Raw genomic sequence first — 22,941 nt, 5'->3', positions numbered from 1 at the left:
TTTCTCTTCTCCAGGCCTTGTGTACCAATTTATATACATTTAGTTTTACAGAAGTTAAATGGTTAAGTAACACAATAGCTAGCATAGACAGTGGTGTTTCATTGGTAAAGAATTTGTATAAGTCAACACCATGTAGCTTGTTTCCTTTGCATTTCAAACTGAACTGTAGCAGGGAAACAAAACTGTAAAAATAACAAAAACCCACAAACTGTAAATTTTTCTCTGTACACCAGCACAGTTTCTTGTGGGGTAAAGCTGAAGACCCTCCACAGACCAGAAAAAAACAGGTGTAATTTTTAAGTTTGCACGTAGTATTAAAGATCTATCATCCTGTCCCAGTATTTGTTGTCTGAGGCTTTAGAAAAAAAGTTTCAGTGCCAGAATAAACTTTCTTTTGTTTAAGTACAGACCTGTTTCTGAAATAGACGTGAGAGAAAATTGGGAAGTGACACACCATTTATCTTCTTTTCTCTTCTCTTGGAAATGGCTTTTCCAGGTCACCTTGGAATGTCAGACAAATAAAGCCTCTGGCCAAAGTTCGTATGTGCAATTAGAGGAGAAAAAGCTGCCATCTGGAGGCTTGAGAAGAGCAGAAGCCATGCTCCGAATAGAAATAGACACTGACATAGAAAGGAAGTCCAGCTTTCTGTGCTGACCTGACTTAGGCTGCTTCTGAGGTACCCAAGCTGTCCTCTGGCCCCAGTATAGAAGTTGCAGGTGGCCATTATAACAAGGGCTGCAAGTGTAAATACTGTACAGGTAGTTTCAGCCTTTTGTGAAATGATTGTGAAAGCCTTCACCTTAAGCCTGCACATGGCCCTCAGTCCATAGGCATGATAAAAAGCAGGCTGTCATATCTCCAGTATGACTTTACACAGCTGGAATTTGTATGATCAAAAACATCCTTCTCCAGCTGTGCAGTCCTAGGTTAAATGATGGTTCACAAACTTTGTGTTAACTAACCTTGCCTGAAAAATTCATTAGCCTCCCCATTTTGACACAGTTTAGGCACATACAATTCTAGCATAGGCCTTCAATAAGCTTTTAGTTGATCTTGTAGATTTGAGAATCCCCTCTAAGCAGAGTTGGGACTTGTACCATGCCAGGCACTTATTGAAATAATAAAAAGATTTTTATTGCCACATTATTCTGTTACCCATAGAGATTGCATGCTGTCATCTTGCCTTAAACACCTTTTCAGAATCACATGGCCAAGATGTTTTCATAGACACAAATACATGCACACATATTGCTGAGCTTGTGCCAGTCTTGCAGATGGAAAGCAGCTACTTCAGTGTTCTGTGAGCCTTTAAGTAGCTTGTATCTCAGAGAAGAAAAAATGAAAATTCCTGAAAGAGCACAGAAAGGATAAAGGAAGGTGGCAATACGCAGAAAAGATTGTTCATTGCTGAAATGAGGAGAGGGATTAAGAGACTTAGAATTTGATTACCTATTTTGTCCCTAGTGTCTCCCAGCTTTAAGTACTTAAAACATTCCCAGGGCTTAGTTTGTGCTATAGTTAACACATAAGCTTTAGCCTCTGTTTTTCATGCCTGTGAAGTTGTGACAAGGTGTTGGAATTCCTAATGTCATCAGGTTGCTCTCAAAGCCTTATCAAAGCTGATTCACTTAACCGGACTGGAGCATAGCTCATAATGTGACGAAATCAGTCACTGTGTCTCTGCATCTGAAATTGGATGACTTGTACACGGTTCATTCATCACTCAGTCAAAAGGTGATACAGCCATTTCTACTACTATCCTTTCTCTGACTACCATCCCTGTAAGAGATGAAATGCAGTAGCAAGGAGGGACAGGATGGCTTTCCTCTTACCTCTTCTGTACTCTGTCTTCTGGAACTATGCTTTGGACTTCTTCCCATTTTGCCCATTCAATGTTTCTTCAGCCGTGGCAGCCCAGAAGTACATCACACTCCAACAAAGGCAGTGAGCAGCAAGGAGAGCGTGCTGCAAAGAAGACCATGATGAAAAGGGAGTTAAAACCCATTCAGCATGGAGCGGGATTAGGGCAAGGTAGGCTGCAGGCACGTTGTAGGATTAATCTGTCAGATACTCAGCAGTCAGGATGGGTGGGAACAGTTTAATCATCTGTACTGTAAGCGGCCTTGTTTTCTTCTGTCACCCTAAAATCTACTGCAGGTGGCCCAACTTCCCAGAATCAATGCAGACTGTATGGAATGGTGTGGTGGGTTCTTTTGGGAATGAGAAAGCATTAACACACATCAGTTTCATCAAACAGGAAATTGATTTCTACTGGCTTTGTTGGTGTTTTGCTGAAAACAGAGATCAAGACTCTCTGCAAAAATGAGAGCCTCTTCAGGCCAAAACCCTAGGGGTTCATTTGCTACCATGCAAAACAAAGCCAGACCAGCGACTCATATGTCCAGTGCAGATGTTTTAGCTGCTCTCACATCTCAAGGTAGTGTAAGCAGTTCATTTTTATCTATCCAATCTGCTTCTTTTTTTTTTCTTCTTTTTTTTTCAAATTAGAAAGTGTTTTCTTTTCCTCTGTTATTCTCATCCACAAGAATGAGAAGAATTAATGGATCTTTTAATGGTGAGAATATGAGGAAGATTAATTTTACAGAAGTTGGCATGATGTAGTTAACTATATGATCTAATTGTAGTCTTGTGGTTGCAATGTGAAACTGATGGGTTTGGAAGAGAAAACAACATCATTAAGTACTGCACTGTGGTCTTACGTTATGAATGGCAAAATTTCCATCTGTGTAGGTGTGTGCAGCTGTATTGATTTTATGCAAAGCTGAACGCTTTTGTGACAGCTGAGAACTGGCTCTTTCTCCTGGCAAAGAGGCTAATCTGCTAGTTTTATTGTTTTATTTTTTCTTTTTCTTTCGTGACAGCAAAAGAAACATTCTGAGGAAAGCTAAAAAAAAAAAAAAAGTGAATCTGAAGCTCATAAAGTTCAAGCAAAGGGTGTTCCCTCATAAATGCCATAGTAAACACCCATGCAAAGCTTCCATCTTCTTGTGGTGTGTGGTTTGTTTCTCAAAAATACAAGAATTTTTCCTACATTGTGGCTGTTAATTCTGCATGTTCTTTTTTTCAAAAGAATTGCTGCTGTTTGCTGGCTAGTGGTGAAAAGAATAGTGCATAGCACAACACTCCTGTTCATGAATTCAGACTTCCCTTCAGCTCTGTTTTTTATGGTTTTATGACAAAAGAGTGCATGTTCTGACTCCCCTGGGAATATTCTTGTCTGGAAATTCGCACAGCTGGTATTAAAAGCTGTATCTGGAGAGGGACAGGAGACATCATTATGGAAGATAAAGACACCTAGATCTACATGGGCTAAGGACACTCTAAAGTTGCATTAATTTAAAGGAATGTATTTATATTCTGAGTTTAATGTCTGTGTAAAAACCCTGGGAGCTTTGGAGGAGAGTGTTGGCTTCTTCCTATGTTTTCTGTACCTGTCCCACATTTCACTCTTTGCCCATCTGCTGACTGTGAAACATCCTCTGAAGCATGCCTGGGAAAATCTGCTGCAATAACTTCAACATCGTAGAAGACAAGCCCAGAGCAGGTTACTTACTAGGGGATCTCTAGTTCCTTTATATGCAGCAGACAACTAGTTCAAGTCTTCTGCATCTTTTTGGCCTCTGAGTCACAGAGGTGTCTTAGTCCTCAAGTCAGGATAGGGAAGAGGGATTTGCTACAGAAGTTTACTTTCTGAGTAACTCAGTTCACAGAACTAGAAGGAGAGTGGGAGGCTGGATACCCTTATTCTGTGAAGTCTTGATGTCAGGGTAGAACCTAAGGAAAATTTGATAAACATCATGGTTTTTCATCAGAATTGCTACATTAAGTTGAGTGGGTGTTTCTTTTGGACCTTCATTAATACCTCATGGAGTCATTGACTTATACACCTAAAAATGCTCTTGCCCTCTCGTCCTATTTCTGTTGTCAGTTCGGTAAAGAATATTGCCTTCTGAAATGCAAATATTTGATTTCCTTGTCAGAATCTAAGCTGTAGCTCAGTGTACTTAGTAACAAAGTATGCAATCACTTGCCATCCCTTTCTCTTTAGCTTTCATGTTGTTGTGAGTTGCGGAGGAATTAGATGTACAATTTTGTTCTCTGTTACTGCTGAATAGAAATTCAAGATACACAGCCTTGCAAAATACAACACCATTTTAAAAACAAAGTGCTTCTGTGAGTATCCATACTTCTCCTAGTGGGCCAAAGACACTTGACAGAGGTCCCTCTTGGAAGTGCAGTTTCAAGGGTGTGGTGGCTATGTCATAGCACAGGAGTACACGAGGGCAAGGACACCTGCTAATCATTAGTGTCTGGATTTCAGCAATATGAGTAGCCATGTTCCCGTTCACATAAGGTTCTTGAAGCAGTAGCCCTTCTTCAGCCCACAGTTCAAATCCTGAAGAACAGAAGTAATGTGACCACAAGAAATCTGACTGGGAGACGGCATACCAGCCTGAGACTGTGATGTACGTTGTGTAGCTGAGGGTTACCTTGATTTCTGTCTATACCAGTACATGACAATGATGTTGTTTTCCTTTCTTATCCACAGTAATAGTAGTCTAAGCCTAGATACTATTAGCGTTTGCCTAGAAGCATTAGTGGGTACTCTGTGGCCCCAAGAACAGTTCGTATGGTCCTCAGTTCTAACCTGAAAATTAGGTCTTGTGCTCATCTGAACTTCCAGATTGGCTTCTGTTTTCACTGACCCAATTACTCTTCACCAGCACGAGCAGTATCTCAGCAGGAACCTAGACTGTTTGCTTTCAGGGCAAGAATGCAGTCAGCACCCTGAGAATGTGAGGGACCTCTTCCTGTCTTCTTGTTTTGCCCCTTACTACCTGTCCTTCAAGATGCACAGGATGGATGGCAGCAGTTGTGTCTGGTATTTGCCCCTGAGACTGAAACGCAGCCTAGTGGTAAAGATAGTGAATCCACAGTCTGTGCTTGTGGGGCTTCACAAAGCTGACTGTAAGGTCTTGTTCACCCCCACTGATGTTAGCAATCGATTTATCTCTGTTACTTTTAGGGTCACATTAGGGAGGATTCCTACATTGAAATAATAATTGCAGTGGCTCATGCATTCCTCAGCCTAAGAGGTAGTTTGTCATCTGCTGCTTGCATCCATCAACTGTTTACATTCTGCAGAAGTGCAAGAAGTTAAAGCTCAGAACAGTGAGCTCAACTCAAAAAACAATGGGATGTTTGTAGACAGTATAAATTATTTTGCGAACTTATCTAGTTAGAATAAAGTGCTGTTCAGAATTAGATTTTCTATTTTGCTATCGGTTGTTTAATAGTTCTAACTCTTATTAGTTCCATGAAGCAGCAGTTTATCATTGTTACCTATTATCTTTGCTTCAGATTGCACTTATGAACATTTTCATTCTCAGTCTTCATCCCTGCAGGTGTAGATAGCCTTACTTGTGGCTGAATAAAGCTCAATAAAGCCTTATTCAGTACATTTAGAATGGGAAATGGGACCAGAAATGTGGTCCACTAGAAGTGCAGACCAGATCATTTTATTCTTAAAACATTTAAGTGACCTTACAGTCCTTTAGAAAGTGAGCAACTGTTTCTGCATCTTTAAGGTACTAAAGACACCCTTGAAAATGAGAAGAAACTGAAGAAATACACCACAGAGCTTGATTTCACTTTCAGGTACAGAGAGACTGAGTATCAGACAATTCCTGAAAGAATCTGACTGCTCCCAGCTCCTTTTCTGGTAGCAACAGCAGGCTGTCAGGCTCTTAAAAGACTCAGTTTCAGCAGAGCCTCCAGGTGTTACAGGTTGCTACTTAGGCATGTTTGGTCAGCACTGATAGCATGGAAGGATCTTCTGAAAACATAAAGTTTCTTACCCAGAGATTCCTTTTCCTTGAGAAAACTTATCTATACTGGAGAGGGTTAAGACTTTCCATAGTGGCTAAGAAACAAAGACCAGGCTACTGCTGTCTAGGGTCAGAGATGCAATGGTGCTATTCAGGAACGTTTGCATGGAGCAAAGCTTTGTGAGATGGAGCTTTGTGAGATGGAGATGTACTGTGCAGTACAGAGCAGTAAGTTTTTTGTTTTCTTTTGTTTTTAAATAGCTTTTGAGGTGTAAAAGCATACTTGGTTGTCAGGGCACAGGACTAAGTACTTAAAACACATTTCTTGGGTTCAAATCTGAGCTAACCCTTTTGCATGCAGCTGACTGCTTCAGCAAAAGTCCTTAAGGAAGAACTTTGTTTCTGTCTTACAAAGAAATAAGGGAAAGGGACGTGGAAAGCTGGGGGAAACAGAATGAGAAGCCATCTCTTCTCTGAATGCTTTCTGAATACTTTCTGAGCTTGCAGCAGCTAGTACTGACCAGATTGATCTGGTTGTTCTCCTAGTGCTTTCACATTCCACAAACAAAACTCTTATTTTGATCTGCATAGTTCGGATCATTCTAAAAGAATTCAGGGGATCCTGTCAGTTTTCCTAAGAATTTTGAGTGAGGAATGGACAATGGGATTTATGGTATTTTTCACAGTAAACCATGGGTATCTGTAATGATTCCAAGAATTTAGTAGAAACTCTGACATCAAGATTATAGCAGTTTGCTGAACTCTACTCAGGGATAGCTGGGGTAGTTTCACAATATGTGAAAAAATCATTGGCAAAAACACCACTTTTTATTGTCTGATTATTGGCCTGAGCCATTGCATGCGCTTCAGCTCTTTTAAGTTAACCAAAAACTGTCTGACTCTCACCCCAGGCTGCTAAGTAAATAAACATGGAATTAGTGACATGTGTTCTCCATCTGCACGGTCATGTGCTGTATCTTCAGTGCTTAGAGATGTTGCTTAATAGTATAATCATTGCTGTTGAAAACTATGTTCAAATGATAAAAATAAAGGGATGTGGAAAGCAAGCCAAATTTGGCACCTCATGTCGTAGTGACAGTTTATTGAAGGTCTGGTCGAAATGGCTTAACTTTCCTGTTTATAATAGCTTTCACTTGATGCATTCCCCCTCTGTGATTCAGCAACTGGAGCTGTGCCGATCCACAGAGAAAGGAGGAAGAAATAGGTATTTTTTCATTCGTAATCTTATGCAGCAGCAACCACTGGAGGCGGGTGCTGGGGGCAGCAGCAGATGTAGAACATTTCAGATTGGACTAGTAAAACAATTCAGGACTTTGCCAGACCCTGTTAATGTTTTGCCAGATCAAATCCACAGTTTCTGATTGAAGGAGAAGTTGTCTCCAACTCCTCCAGGACCCTTCATGCAGATTGCTGCTCTTAAGAAAGCCAGTTTGTACATCCAGTTTGAACAGAGAATTATTTTTCAGTTACACTCTTAAGTCCCAAGATTATGTAAACATGAATCTATAAGTTTCTGAATGGATGAACATGGTGGAGAATGGATCTTTTAACCACCAAAGATGTTCTCTTTTACAGAAACATACCAGTACTGCGAAACCTGGATAAATTAACAGAGGAGTTCATTTTCTAACTGAAAACATCTGATTTGAATCCCACTTTGCAAATGTTTCTTGGCTGCCTTTTTTTTTCTTTCCTGGACCCAAACCCTCTCTGTCAACGAAAGCGAAAAGGAAAGTTGTTGGATACGTTTCACAATGATTATATCCAAGCCTAGGGAAAACTGAACTTCTTCTGCTTTCAGACCAGATACTACTATTTCTGAATCAGTTCTTTTGTCATTTCTGGTTAGCACAAAATAAATGAAATGTTTGTTTGTTTCCTTTAATGGAATTTAGTTTATTTCAGCCTGTTTGTATTTTTCTACAGATCTGTAAAAGCAAAAGTGTGTCTTCATAGCACGTACATTAAAATAGTTTAAAAGTGCACCAAGGGTAGGATGGTGATATTCCTTTTCAGCGTTTATTCATTTAAATAGTAGGAAGCTATGCAGAGATCCAGGGCACTTGGGACAGGAGTATTTACAGTAGCATGTACTCACACATCAGCCGTGATAAAGGTTACTGAGGAATGTACGTCTGTGATTATGTAAGAACTGTGTCCAGAGAAGCCTGCTGTATAATAGTTCTGTTCAGAGCAAAGCTTTTGCAGAATTATTTGTATCTGTCCTTTTAAGTCTGTTTGTGTGCAGAGTTTTGGACGCAGAGACTTCATTTGCACACAATTAATTTCATAAATAATCGTCATTTACATGATAAAGTTTACGCAATCAAATGTAACTTCTCTGAACTTCTGCTACTTCTGGGATTGACAATTTTAATAAGGTGTATGTTAGAAATATGTGAGGGCATGAGGATGTAAATCCTTGTCCAAAAGTCAATCTTCTAAAGTCCTCTAAAAGTCAAAAGCGCTGGCATGGTCTGGTACTCACACTTAGTAGTCATATTCATATTTGCTTTTTGTGTGTCTTCCAAAAGCATCAATGCGACTATGTTAGCACTGTTGAAATGCCACTAAGATCTCAACCAAAAGAGCTTAATTTTATTGCACAAATGTCATTTCTGTGTGTAGTTAACCAGCAAAGCTCTGTGTTTCACCACTAGCTCTACGTTATCTTTGTGATCGTAAGCTCACAGTTTTGTTTCAGTAGATGATAGTGTTCTGGCTCTTCACTAAATGCTGTCTTCCGTGACTGCTAAATCAAAACTGCCTCAGTTCAGATAGTGTTACATGCTGGTGACTGCTACACACTCAGGCCCCAAGGCTACCCAGGGATGCTCAGCAAGGTTGTGGCCCATGGCCAGACCTCCCTGTGGAAGATCCTTGCAAGCATCTTAGCTTCTACAAAGTGTGATACAGCTTTCGAGCATTTATTCTTCAACAGGGAGATTGTTCCTCCACACCATTTATGCTTAGGATACTGAGATGTTATGCTCACTTAAAGGACAGCATTTTTCAGGTAATTTTCCTGTTCTCTTGTCCTGTGGGAGTGCAATCAGGGTTCTCACTGTATGCAGGTTACTTCTGCTGAGATCTGGAGCTAGGGCATCCCAAAGTTTTGTTCTCAGTTCTGAAACCTACTTGGAAGTGCGTTATTGAATTTTTGATGTCTTTAAACTCAATGAAAAGGTTTGTGTCAGTTTGTCCTTTCCCTGTTTATGATATGTAAAAGTAGCTGAACTTACGAGTTGATTTAGCCCACTCCCTCAGTTAAAGGAAATTTGTAAGTCTAATAGAAAAGTAGCAAAATACATCAAATAATAACAGAGAAGACATCTAGCTTGTTAAAGTGCTGATCACATGGCTGTGAGAAAGGATACTAAGGAACACAAAGAACAGATGGATGAACAGGTTCAGCGCTGTCTAAAATTAATGCAGAGCATATGCCAGAAGGTATTAAGGAGTTGGAGAACATGCTGGGACTTACTAGAAATCTTTTTCTGATCTATACACTTAAAGGTAAGCACAAGGTTTTTCTTTTGCAGTCATACATGTCAAGTGTTTAACTAAAGCCACTTCCTCACATATTTATTGTAATCCTAGCATGCTCCTGGCTCATGTTTTTTATGATACCATACATGTTGCATACTACAGAAAAGAGGATTAGAGTATCTGCCAAAGATTTGATTTTTTTTCTCATCAGCTTTCCAAATGCATTTCATGGGCATAAAGTGCCTATTCTGACATATCTGCCATATACTGCCATATAAGAGATTTAAAAACAAAAATAAAAACCCTTCCCACATAATTTAAATGTGACAACAAAAGCTACTAGTCTTTGATAAGCAAGCTTAAAGATCTTCATGTGTAGGTCCTGGGAGCTATATTTCAGCGTACAATGTAGTCTGTTTTTCTGCGTGTGGGTACAGTGAGGTGGGGCCACAATTGCTCTGCTGCAGCAGCAAGTGGGAAAGCATCAGAAAGCCTTACCAAGCTGAGTGGTGCAGTTGATTTGGCAGAAGGAAGGGATGCCATCCAGAGAGACCTTGATAAACTTGAAAGGTGGGCCCTTATGAAACTAATGAGGTTCAGCAAAGTAGAGTGCAAGGTTTTGCACTTGGTTTGAGGTAATCCCAGATACATGTAACTGGAAGAAGAACTCTTTTAGAGTAGCCCTGCCAATAAGGACTTAGGGGCTCTGGTTGGTGAAGATCTGAACATGAACCAGTTTGCAGCCCGCAAGGCCACTGGTATCCTGGGCTGCATCAAAACGGGTGACCAGCAGGGTGATGGTGGTGATTGATCCCCTCTCTTCTGCCCTCCTGAGGTCCAGGTGGAGGACTGTATTCAGGTCTGTGGCTGCTGACACAGGAAAGATGTGAAGCTTTTGGAGGGGGTCTAGAGGAGGGCCAGGAAGATGATCAAAGGGCTAGGTCACCTCTCTTGTGTAGACAGGCTGATGGAGTTGGGCTTGCTTCATTCGGAGAAGGCTGTGGGGATTCCTCGTTGTGGCCTTCCAGTATTTAAAAGATTATGAACAGGAGGGAAGTCAACTGTTTAGACAAGTAAATAGTGACAGGACAAGGGGAATTGGTTTTGAACTAAAGGAGGGAAGATTTAGATGTTACTGGGTGGTTTTTCACTGAGAGGATGGTGAGGAATTGGCATAGGCTGACTAGAGAGACTGTGGAAGCCATGTCCCTAGAGATGCTCAAGGCCAGATTGGATGGAGCCCTGGGCAGCCTGATTTAGTACTTGATCTAGCAGCTGGCAGTCCTGTCTGCAGAAGGGAGGTTGGAACTTGATGATTCCTGAAATCCCCTCCATCTCAAACCATTTTGCCATTCTGTGAAGTCTCTGGTGTGAAATGGGAATTTATATTCCCTCCATGAAAGTTGAGTTGCAGCTCAAGGCAGCCATTTCCTGCGCATGTTATTTTGCAAGCCATTGCTGTGGGATGTATGTCCTTTCATTCCCATCGCTTCTTCTAGAAGAGGGTGTGCCTGGGCCCTGGGCAAATCTGATTATACTTTGTCATGACAAGAGGTGACGGTATCAGTGTTGAAAGATTCAATGCATGATGATGTACTTTAAATTCTCTATACTAGCTTCCTTGTGAACTTCTGTTTAGTAAAATAACAATGCTGAATAGTGAGGCCCATTCATGGTGCCTGATTTAAACCATGAGGAATGGGAAATACTGCCGCAAGCACTTGTTTCACAGACACGCAAGTCGGGGAGACATCGTTTCTAATTCTTGTACGTATTTTGATATTGCCAAGGCACAAGAATCTTAAATTCAGTAAAGGAATGAGACATAACCAACGCCTCCAAGCTATAATTCTTCTCCTCCAAACTCATAACATTTCCTGATGTTATGGACTATAATTTAGAGTAGTTCTAGGCACATACTGAATATTCTCTACATCTTCCAGTGAATAAAAAGACCTTGTTTGCCACGTCAAAGATCCAGATTACCAAAAATCTCCTCTCTGTGTATGTTCAGTAAAAAGGGACTGAGGCAACAGGAGAAGAATCAAATACAAACATCCAGTGATCATTGTTGAGAGATTCTGTGACATATGATTTTATCACTTTTAATAGATGATGGCAAACCAAAACTATTATAGATGTTCATGAAATAATCTGACTCTGGGACGAATTTGCCATTTCATTATGCTGAAGGCATATCCATATAATCAGTAATTGCAGTGGTATAAGACCAATTTAATTAAGTGGAAAACTAGGCTATTTTCACTTAAGAAGTTTGGAGATTGATACAGATTGATACAGAAATGGATTTAACAATTTCTGTATTTGTGATTTGCATCAAAGTATCATTTCATTTCAGCTTTACATGTATGAGGCAAAATGAGAACTACAGACTACAGTTAGCACCGTAGCAGTGTACAAATGGAGCTCGGGTTGATGCAAGAGAGAGCAGGATATTGCCTAACTGATTCCTGCCACATCCTCAGGAGATAAACCTTTAATCGTATTCTTCATTAGCATCAGCTGTGGAAAGAACAGCTCATGCTAAAGATTACTGACTAAATGTAGTTAGTGGGAGAAATTAGGAATTGAAAGAAATAGGAAATCCCTCAAATTAATCTTTGAAATAGATGGAGTTCATCTCTCCTCTCTCTCGTACTGGGATAATTCAAGAATAATTCCATTTCAGTGACTTAGATATACTAGCATAATTGGAGAAGAAATTGAGCTTGCCTGCGCTGCCAGGATTTTAAAAGATTTACATTTTTAGGCAGAATTATTTGCCTTTAAAATTTGCATTAATGCATTCAGCGGAAGAATACAGATATCCTTCAGTCCCAGATGTAGTCTTCATGCCATTCAATACCAGTTCAATGCAGTTTGCTACTGCATTAGTATTTGCAGTTTAAAGACAACAGGGTAATGCATGTTAAGTGATCAGTGAACCTCTGAAACTTACTTTGTTTAATGTTGTTGTTTTTACAGCGCTAAATTCTTGCTTGAAGATTAAAGTATCAAGCTGGTCATCTGTTTGCAGGCAGAGTGGAATTTGTATTAATTTGAAATTCTCTCTTCTGTTGGTTTTTATGTATTTTTTGTTTGGTTGGTTGGTTTTGTTTTTGTTTGTTTGTTTTCAGACTTTTGCAAGTAAGCCAGCACATTTCCCGCCCTCAGCACACTTTGTGCCATCTGATGTAGCTCTTCATGGTACAGAGACCAGCACAGGGCGAAGCACAGCTTGGCTCTCAGCTTACTGAGCCCAACTATAAATGACCCCTGGTTTTCCACCTTATGCAGTAAGGGAAAGTATGGCCAGTAGAAAAAATGCACAGATAATAAAGCTACTATTGTATAATTTATCCAAAATACTTGCTAAGGTTTCATAGAATCTTAGAGTCATTAAGGTTGGGAAAGACCTCTAAAATCATCCTTAGCACCACATTTGCGTGTTTCTTAAACACCTCTGGGGATGGTGACTCAACACTCTCAGCATCTCATTCCAATGCCTCACCACTCTTTCAAGAAGAATTTTTTCCTGTTATCCACCCTGAACCTCCACTGGTGCAACTTGAGGCCATTCCCACTCATCCTATTGCTAGATTCCCAGGAGAAGAGACTGACCAGCACCTCACTACAACCTCCTTTCAGGGAATTCTGGAGGGCAATAAGATCTCCCTGAGCCTCGTCTTCAACAAACTGAAAAATCTCACTTTCTCCAGCCACTTCCCATATGACTTGTGTTCTAGTCCCATCACCAACTTCATTACCCTTCTCTGGACGTGATCCAGGCTTCAATGTCTTTCTTGTAGTGAGGAGCCCAAAACTGAGCACAGTTCTCAAGGTATGGCCTTACCAGAGCTGATTTCAGGAGCTGATCACCTCCCTGCTTCTGCTGGCTGCACTATTTCTCATATAAGCCAGGATGCCATTGGCCTTCTTGGAGCACTGCTGGCTTATATCTAATCAAGTGTCTATCAGCACCCCAGGTCCTTTTCCTCAGTGCAGTCTTCCTGCTACTCTGTTCTAAACCTGTAGTGTTGCCTGAGGTGGTTGTGACTAAAGAAACTGTGGAACCTGGCACTTGGTCTTGTTGAACATCACCCTACTGGCCTCAGCCCAGGTATCCAGCCTGTCCAGATCCCTCTGTAGCGCTTTCCTTTCTCTCAGACAAGTCAACACTTCCTTCCAGCTCAGTGCCGTTTGTTTGCTTACTGAGGATGCACTCAATACCATCATCCGTATTGTCAATAAAGATATTAAACAGGACAGGCCCCAGTACCAACCCCAGGAGAACACCACTTGTGACTGGTCACCATCTGGTTTTAGCCCCATTTGCTAGCACTCTCTTGGTCCAGCTCTTCAGCCAGTTCTTTACTCAGCGAAGAGCATACCTGTCCAAGCCATGGACTGTCAGCTTCCCCAGGAGAATACTGGGGGAGACAGTGTCAAAGGCTGTGCTTAAGTCTAGGTAGACTACGTCAGCAGCTTTTCCCTCATCTGCTGTGCTGGTCACCCAGTCATAGGAGATGAGATTGATCAAACAGGACCTCTGTCTTTTGTGATCCCGTGCTGTATGGGCCTGATCCTCTGGTTGTCCTACAACTGCCGTGTGATCTCACTCAAGACAATCTGTTCCACAACCTTCCCTGGCACCAAAGTCAAGCGGACAGGCCTGCAGTTTCCTAGATTGTCCTTATGATCATCTTTTAGGTGGAAATCACATTAGCAAGCCTTGAATCTTCTGGGACTTCTCTGTTTTACGAGGAATGCTGGTAGTTTGTGGAAAGTGGCTTGGCAGTCACTTCCGCCAGCTTCCTTGAATGAATCCCAACTGGCCCAAAGGACTTCTAGATGGAGTAGTCTCTAACTGTCTCCACCTGAACCATGGGGGGGCCTTATTCTGCTCCCCATCCCAGATTTCCACATCAAGGGGTAGAATACTCTGAGGATGACTGGTATCCTTTGCATCAGGAGGTATATTTTCCAGCACAAGAAAGTCTGAGTTGTGTTTCAGGTGTCAGACTGATCAGTACTTTATCAGCACTTGGTGATAAGTCTCCCCTGTTCTTTGATCTCCTTTAGGAAATAAATGAGGATGATTATTGTAGATTTCTGAAGAACAGAATTCAAAGCAGAGAGAGATATAATGCTATGACTTATCCAACCTTTCTGAAGTTCTTGAATGAGAGGTCACTTTTCCCTGTTCTTTTCCCCTGCCTCTGAAGATACTTAAGAAATCTCTTTAAGATGTGTGCATGCCCATATAGAGAGTTACAGAGATGTTAAATGGGATGTAAATAACTGCCAAAGCTGCCAGGAGCACTTAGTTTGATTAATTGCTTCATTGTTTGTGGTTCATGTATTAAAGAAAGCATGGTATGTAGTTTATCTATAAATCGAAATGTGTAAATCAAGGGCAGGGGGTTCTGTGAGCTTCTTTTGCTGTCTTGATGCTAAGGATCTGTATGCACAAACTTCGTATTAGTTCTGAATGAATTTTGCCTGAATTAATTTGGTACAGCTGTAAATCAGTAAGGTCTTCAAAAGGTCAATGAAGGTTTTATCAGTGAAAATTTGACTTGTTTTCTGGGATCAGGTATCTTTTGAAGGAGGTAATTCATGGACTTCATTGCTGTCCTCAAGCAGATGCTGGAGAGACCTTCGGGGAGTGGGGTTTAGTTCACTCTATAAGAAGATAATGTTCTTGCTGTAAGTGAGACTGGTTGTATGAGGAAGAATAGAAGAATGTAAAAAATGTAAAGCACCAAACTTGAAAAATGATGCTAGCTGTGAAATGCAGTATCCTGAAATGCTTTCCTTGTCTTGTTTTGCTCAACAGCTTGTCCACCAGGAACATACAAGCCTGACAGTTCACCAGGTGGAATAAGCACTTGTATCTCATGCCCTGATGGGAATCATACTTCTCCACCAGGAAGTACCTCCATTGAGGACTGCGCGTGCCAGGAGGGATATCGCGCTGTAGGACAAACTTGTGAAGGTAAATGTTTCTGGCCGTAAATTAAATTTAAATTAAACAGTGCAGGGCTGGGACAGTTCCATTATTCCTCTTTGCACTAGAAAGACAAGTAAAATTGCATGCAGACTACTAAGATGCAAGTGGAGATGGAAATGAAAAATACTGCTTTCCTTCAGTAGACTTTTACACTCCAACTGGTGTCATAACTCTGTTGTGGTTGTTTAATTATTTAGTTGTTCACTGCCCTGAATTGAAGCCCCCTGAAAATGGTTACTTTGTCCAGAATGTCTGCAACAATTACTTCAATGCTGCCTGTGGGATCCGATGCAAAGCGGGATTTGATCTCGTGGGAAGCAGTATCCGGCTTTGTCAGCCAAATGGCCAGTGGTCTGGATCAGAGGCTACTTGCAGAGGTATGGATGTGTGCTTGCAAAGCCTTTTCCTGCAAGGTTAGTTTATTCTTAACAGTGGGTTACTCTGCTCATTGCATAGCAGGCTGTGCAGATCTGCGTCTATTATCTCTTAGGTGAAAGAATGTTCTAAATGCCAAGTTCCACCCAGTCATTGTGGCATCCTCCTTTCTGCTGGATGTGGGTGCATGATTTTCCTTTAACTGGGAAATTGTCTGAAAAGTGAGGGAAAATCTGCCTTGAGATATTGTCTTGATAATGAGACAATTTCCTTTGGAGTGTTGGAAGGGTATATTTTTGCCTTTCTTGTCTCTCCATTGTCCTGAAGACTTCCCATTAAATACGTTAAGAAATCCTGTGTTTACATGTGCTGGATCTGCTTGTCTCCATTCACACAGAGTATAAAGGGGAGTGAGATCAAAGCCACAGTTTATAGCTGTCTTGTTAATCCCAGGAGTACTTTACTGCATAAATTAGGAAAGGACATTGAAGGAAAATCCCTTGGCACTGCTTTGAATTTTGACATTAAACATTCCTCAGTTGCTAGCTAAAATCTGTTCTGCTATTGGAAAGCAGTTAATGTAGTTGTGTTTTGCAATTAACTGTGACCCATGAAAAAAAGCCCTACAAAGTATGTATTTAATCCAGAAAAATATGTTAGGAGAAAACACAGAGCAAGCAGAATATGCTTTTGTTGTTGTTTTCACTGACATTATGGAAATATTTCTTGATCCTGGAAAATGCCTAGTTGACAAGATTAGTTTGCATTTAAGACATGAAACCATGACCAGAATAACATGGGCTCAGCTCCCAGTTTTCACCAGGGGCATTCTGAAATACCAAAGAAATATGGGCATTGAAACACTGAGGAGAGAGGAGCACTGCAGTTACACGGCCTGCAGAAGAAATGACTAGATTTAACAGGTGATGGAAAGGAGTTGGGACCACCTTCCCTATAGGCATTGACATTGTTGACTACCTCCTCAGTGCTCATAAATCATGCCAGCTTCATCAGTAATAACCACAGCTTGGTAGTACTTATTTTCTCTAGAAAGCCTTCCTTGGAAGCAATGAAAGAGAAAGTATCTTCTGCATAAAGCATGTATGATTCAGCTGTTAAATGTCTTTCTTATTCACTGCAGTGCAGGATAGAGCTTATTAGAAAGCTGTTCAGAAGCTCTAATTGTCACTAGCAAGATGAAAGTCTGAAGATCTTTTTTTATTCTCTTGAGTGCACTTTGCGGTGAGTGCCCCAGAACATGTGTGTGCGTGAGGAGTAATACTTTCAAAGCGTGAACAGAAACAGTGGTAACAGAAAGATATGTCAGATGTATGAGTGACTTTTTTTTTTCTTTTTTTTTTCATATCCAGGGTACCTACATTCTGCTGCAATCAGGTGCCCCTATGGCTTTAACAAAAGACATAATTTCACAGTGTATTTAGTAGTGTTGAGGAGTTTGTAGCTATTACCATTTGTGGTAATTTCATTTTAAGGAGTGCTTAAGTATCTGCCTGTTCATTAGTTTAAGGGAGTATCGTGCTCTAATCCGTCCACATGCATGTCTGCTTGGAGGCACGTCCTGCTTCAGCAGTATAAACAGTAAACAACTACTGGGAAGAGGAGAGAAAGTTGCCAAGTTGGCTTACTTTCAATTGCATTTGGAGAGGATTTTGTGGTTTGCCTCCTACCAGGCAGCAGCAAGGATGGTTTTCTTGGTAAAATCTGCATTCCAGTGGGACAGAGAAGTCATCCACAGCTCTGAAGTTGTACATCGTCGAAGCTTATCCACCGCCTGCAAGTCAACAGAGACTGTGGAAACAGTCCTAGGAAAACAGTTTAGGGAGCTGCAGCCTTCTTGACTATATTTTTGAGTGATCACAGTTTGCCCTGTGTATGTTTTACTCTCAGTAAAGACTTTTGAAGATACTGACCAGCACCCATTGGCTTTGGCTGAGAACACTTTTCAATGATATGTGTTTCCTATAGGATTTGTGAAATCTTAGGGAAGAGAGGCTTGAACTACTGAGGAAAAAGATGCAGTAGGACCCCAGCAAGTATCTGGGTACATTTCAGCTTGCTGTCACCCTGACATCATGTATATGTCATCATCACATAATCTGTTCAGAAGTGGATCCAAATCCAGGCAGGATTTACGCTGAGAGGGCCACAGGGGAACCAAGTGAGAAGTGTCAGATACTGGCTGAAGAGGAGAAGGGCTGGAGGCAGTGCATAAGAACACAGTCTTATTAGAAGAACTTCAGGTGGTGAAACAAGGGAAATAAATTAAAGCATTACCAGCACTACTGGTTTTATTATTATTGTCATCATCATCATCATCATCATCATCATACACCTCTTCAGGGATTAATTTGCAGTGCTACAATGTGTTAAGGTGTAGCACCAGGATTCAGTAACAGAATAAGACAATCTGAGGATCGTTTGTCATACCCCACTTCCTCCTCTGCACACATACCCTGCACAGTACAGCCTTCTCCTTGGCATGGTGCTGCTTGCAGTGTTTGAGAGCTGTGGCAGAAGAAAGGAGCAGGGCAGCAGCCAGGGCTGCTCTGCTGGGAGCCCCACACTGGGAGAGGTCTGTTTTGTCTCACCAACAGGCTAGGTTGTGCCTTTTTTTCACTCATGGTGTTGACCATGAGTGCCTTGTCTTTCTTCTTCCTCTCTCTCTCTTACTGTGAAGCATGTCCACTAGTCTCATGTGTGGACTCTGACACTTATTTGTGCCTGCATCAATAAACTGAGCAATGCCTGAACATATTCCCAAGCTCTGGAATGCAGTCATCTACCATATTAAGCTCTTAGCCTGTTCTGTGACATATCTTCAGTCCATACTAGACTGCCAGTTAGAAATTTTCCAAACTTTCAGACAATGGCTAAGGAATTAGAAACATCTGAAGACCCAAACTTTTCTATACAATTCCATTTGCATGCAGCCATGTCATCTTGAAGACCTGCAGACCTTAGTGTCACAAGTTACACAGTGCGAAGTGTCCAAAGGCTGGGAACTTTTCTGAGCACAATTGAAATACTAGCCTTATGTCAGAATTCAGGTCAGTGGTGTCTGACCTCATATGTGCTAAGACACTCCTTCAAGAAAAATAAGGCATTAATCCTTTAAAAAACTTAGCCTTCTTCTAGCCCTATTCTGTAAATCTGTTTCAACTACTGTAGTAAGTGTACTCAGTACTTGTCTAGTCCCATGAAACCTGGATGGGCTAGAGTTGCTCCCTGGATTCTCAGTGCTGCTGAGTGAAGTGATATTTTTTTTCTGTTTGCAGTTCGAACATGTCCCAAGCTTTGGGCTCCTGAGAATGGACACATCAACTGTTCAACAGCTGATATCTCCTATAAGACAGAATGTTTTGTGACCTGCAACGAAGGCTATAAACTAGAAGGAAATGCCAAACTGACGTGCCAGGGAACCTCACAGTGGGATTCAAAGGAGCCCAAGTGTGTGGGTAGGTATCTCATCACAGTCTGTTCATGTCAGAGTGCGTCCTTTCCTAACATACTGTCATGAGAAACACTATCAATTTTAGTATCTGATGAGGCCTAGATGATAAGAATGAGAAATAGTTTATGAATACTGGTCATAAAGCTGGGGAAGAGCAAAGGGGTTTTTTAATGGAGTAAGTGGGCAAATTAACATTGAAATTCAGCACAGGCAGTCAGTAACTAAAGATGTTGGATCTGATGGTTCATTGTCCCATAATATGTTGTAGGAAACACACATCTTGTAAGCTTATAATACAGATTAAATGTGAACAGAGATTTGAGCTACCCTCTTAAAGCTAGCTAACAATGGTCTTCGACCAAAGACCAAAGTATGTTAGCCAGGCATTGCAAGTGCAAAGTAGAGTTGTGGCTGCTGTCACTTTTGCTTAGCTTATGGCTGGAAATAAGTTAAGAGACATTAGGAACCAAAAACCTCTATTGTGAGATCTCACCAACTGTGCAGCAGTAGTTATGTAAACATATATTGCTGTTCACTACGCTTTCTGTTACATACAGAAATAAAGGTTTGTAGGTTTCACAAGAAGCCATTTGAGACTACTGACAGGTACCTAACTCATGTAAACTGATCTGGTGTTGAATAAAGTTAGGGTAGAACACATATCACCTGGCACAGTTAAAATAGTGCCTTTCTGTTCACCTGAGGGCTTAAAAATGTGAACTTTGCATGAGACAAGAATAAATTTATTAACTGTAGATATGTGTTTGAAAATTATCCGTAAGTATTAATTTGTCAGGAGAGTTCATTAAAAGATCCTAATCTTTCTTCTGAAGTTAGTGGAAAAACATCAATTAACTTCAAAAGGGAGAGTCCCTGAAATCCTGTTGGAAGATTATAATTGGAAAATTAACTATATTCATCAGCTGAATTCATCCTTCCTAGCTTAGCATTTTGATTATTACAATCCAGCTCTATCCTGTATCAGATTTCTTCACACCATGCAATTTTACTTCAATCTCTGGATTACCCTTGGCAATGGTTTATTTCTGCTGAGTCTGAAAATCCAATGTGGAAGTTAGCTTTAGTTGTCCCAGAGGAAAAAGTGTGAGCTGGAAGCAGCTTCTGCCATCAAGCTTGCTGAGATTCTGGCCTAGTGCAGACTTGTGGCATTTCATTCTGGGGAGGATACAAATCAGTAGACTCAAATTGCATATTCTCCTCAAGAACATCCTTTGTACATCATTTCTAACTACTATTTGTCATTTGCTAGATGAAAGACACCAGAAGTCCTTCATTACTTAAGCGTATGTAATTGATGATTTATCCATTTCCATCTCTTATTTGAAAAATGAAGTGAGATTAAGTTCACTGTCTTATCTTGTAACATACTGCTTGGATCTCAGAGTACAGTTGTGGATATTTTTCTGAATGCTGTTCAGTTTGAGTGGACAACACTGCGAAGTTTACTGTATTTTAAAGTTAGATCTGTAAGGCTGCACTGCAAGCATCTCCAGCCGTAACTGCCGCTGTGCCACTGTGTCGTGACATAATCTGGGTTGTAACATAATTGTTTACAGGCACTCCTGTGAGGTCTGTTGTCATATGCTGCTAAGTGGAAGTTAGTGTAAGTTTGGCGATTGTGTGTGTTTTTAATTCAGATATTTTTCATGAAAAATACCATTTGCAAAGAGTTGCTTTTGCGTAGGTTACATTACATTATAAACTGATCAAAACCAAAATATTTGCTAAAAGAGCATGCTTGTTTCTTGTCCAGTTTATAATACATATATATTTCCACAATCATATTCCGGTGTTTCCTTGCCCACTGGTGAAGGGTTGATGTCCAGCACATTAAAATCGATGATATTTACAAGATGCTGTTCTCCTTGGTTTGTTCAAACGTTCACGAATAAAGCTAAAAATGCAGATGGCACCTACAGTGTTGATGCCATCTAGTGTTAAAAAAAATTAGTACTGCATAAGTCTAATTGCATTCAGCTGATTCTTTCCCTGAAATGTGTGTGTAAAGAAATGTGACTTGCTTGGTGGTCTTGTTTTTAGTTACTATGTTGAAGCTCCTCTTAGAGTCAGAGAACATCTCAGGTGAGAAATGACCTAAAAAGATTGTATCACTCTGCTTCTCACAGAGCCCAAACCTCCTGTGTCAGCTTTATCAAATTGTGTATCTGAGCGCAGATAAAAAAACTTTCTTCTTCCCTAGTAAAAACTACCTTTAAAAGATTCCCTTGGGCTGGATACACCGCAGATTATCTGAACGTTTGACATTTCATTATTTTGCTTTGCGGTGATCTTGCTGGTAGACTTGGAAGCATCTTTATCAGGAGGGTTGTTACCACTTAGCCAGAAGAGAATTTTTTCTATTTTTCATGCCTACACCTTTCACAGCCTTTTTTCTACTTGTTCCCTGGAAGTACCATGCATTGTGAAGTTTTAGTTTGTATTTCCAAAATTGTTTTTCCCTGTTTCTGATTCTTCTAGTTTCTGCTATTTGTGAGTGTCCTTCCTGTGTTGACCAGACAAACGTTAGACTTTTTTTACTGATGGAGTTGAACTACTACATTTTATAGCCAGTAGCATCTGCTTGAAATGAGTGTGTTAACATTTAGAATCTCTTCAGCCTCTTGAAATATCTGTTCCAAAACTGCAGCCTGTTGCAATTATTAATTGCTTAGACCTTAAACAAATTTTCACTATTGGAAATTTTAAGGGCAGGAAATACTTAAAATTCTTTGAGTCTTTAAAATCTGTTTCAAGAAGAACCAGTTCTCAATGACTTGCTGCATATTTTGGAAGAGGAAAGAAAACGGATACTTAGTGTTTTAATGTGAATCACTTCTGTGTCATTAAACCATTGCTAAGAGATGAATAGCACTTTGCCTTCTGTAACTGGTGAGTTGTTCTTTGTATCTGTGTGTAGAGGCTCTTTCTTCAGTAACTAGCGGAAGAGTTACAGTTCTTCTAATTAGCTGTAGTTAATGTATCATTTTCTTTGTGTATTTGCTTGTTAATTGTCCTAAGAAAAATTACTGAAAGTCTGCCTAGCCAAATTAACATGATAAAGCGTTTTGCCCTTTGTTCGTACTGAATGTTTGAAATAGAAATAACATTGTTTGCTTCACATGGTAAAAACAGCAGCTCAAAAACTGAATGAAGTTTTCGTGAAGTACCTGGTTTTGCAAACTGTATTTTTTGCAAATTTACACTTCAGTGCAAATGTTCTTCAGAATCTGTAATAAATGCTAGTAATAAAGTAGTTCAAAACCTTCATTTTAAGCCTTGAAGTAATCATCAGTCCTTCCTAACTTCCATGGAGGGATACTCAGCTGCCATTTATAGTCACCTTCAGTCTTTGTATCTGGGTGTACTTAAGACCAAGCCTAGTTTCATTCAATTTGAGGGTGCAGTGGGCAAAATCATATGCCATGTCCCTAATACCAAGTGAGGTCATGGCAGGGTTTCCTTTTCTGCCTCTCATTCTTATTTCTTGTAAAAGCTGTACAAAAAGGCAACAAATGCAAGCCTGTTACTTCTATCCAGCACTTAAGATCTGGAAAGCAATGGAATGCTTTCAAATGCATTCATGAAAGCTAAAGTTGTTTAAAAAAAAAAAAACTGGGAGAGAGTAGAATATAGTGCAGCCACAGGAAAAGCAGTGTTTCTGTCACAGCAAAAAGCATGGGCATGAAGATCATAGAAGCAA

General features: G+C 40.5%; 1 protein-coding gene across 1 annotated transcript in view; it reads left to right on the top strand.

Annotated features, from left to right (window-relative positions):
* SVEP1 (sushi, von Willebrand factor type A, EGF and pentraxin domain containing 1) overlaps positions 1-22,941 on the top strand; it is a 123,001-nt gene that overhangs the window by 29,810 nt on the left and 70,250 nt on the right. Inside the window, exons 4-6 of the mRNA XM_052700792.1 lie at positions 15,200-15,358; positions 15,571-15,750; positions 19,045-19,224. Coding sequence (XP_052556752.1) covers positions 15,200-15,358; positions 15,571-15,750; positions 19,045-19,224 — 519 coding nt within the window. The remainder of the gene's footprint in view (positions 1-15,199; positions 15,359-15,570; positions 15,751-19,044; positions 19,225-22,941) is intronic.

Source organism: Tympanuchus pallidicinctus, unplaced genomic scaffold (genome assembly GCF_026119805.1).
Source record: "Tympanuchus pallidicinctus isolate F22 unplaced genomic scaffold, pur_lepc_1.0 scaffold4, whole genome shotgun sequence".
In the NCBI taxonomy this organism is placed as follows: Eukaryota; Metazoa; Chordata; class Aves; order Galliformes; family Phasianidae; genus Tympanuchus; species Tympanuchus pallidicinctus.
The sequence above is the reverse complement of the archived record's forward strand: the minus strand, read 5'-3'. Positions and strand labels throughout refer to the sequence as shown.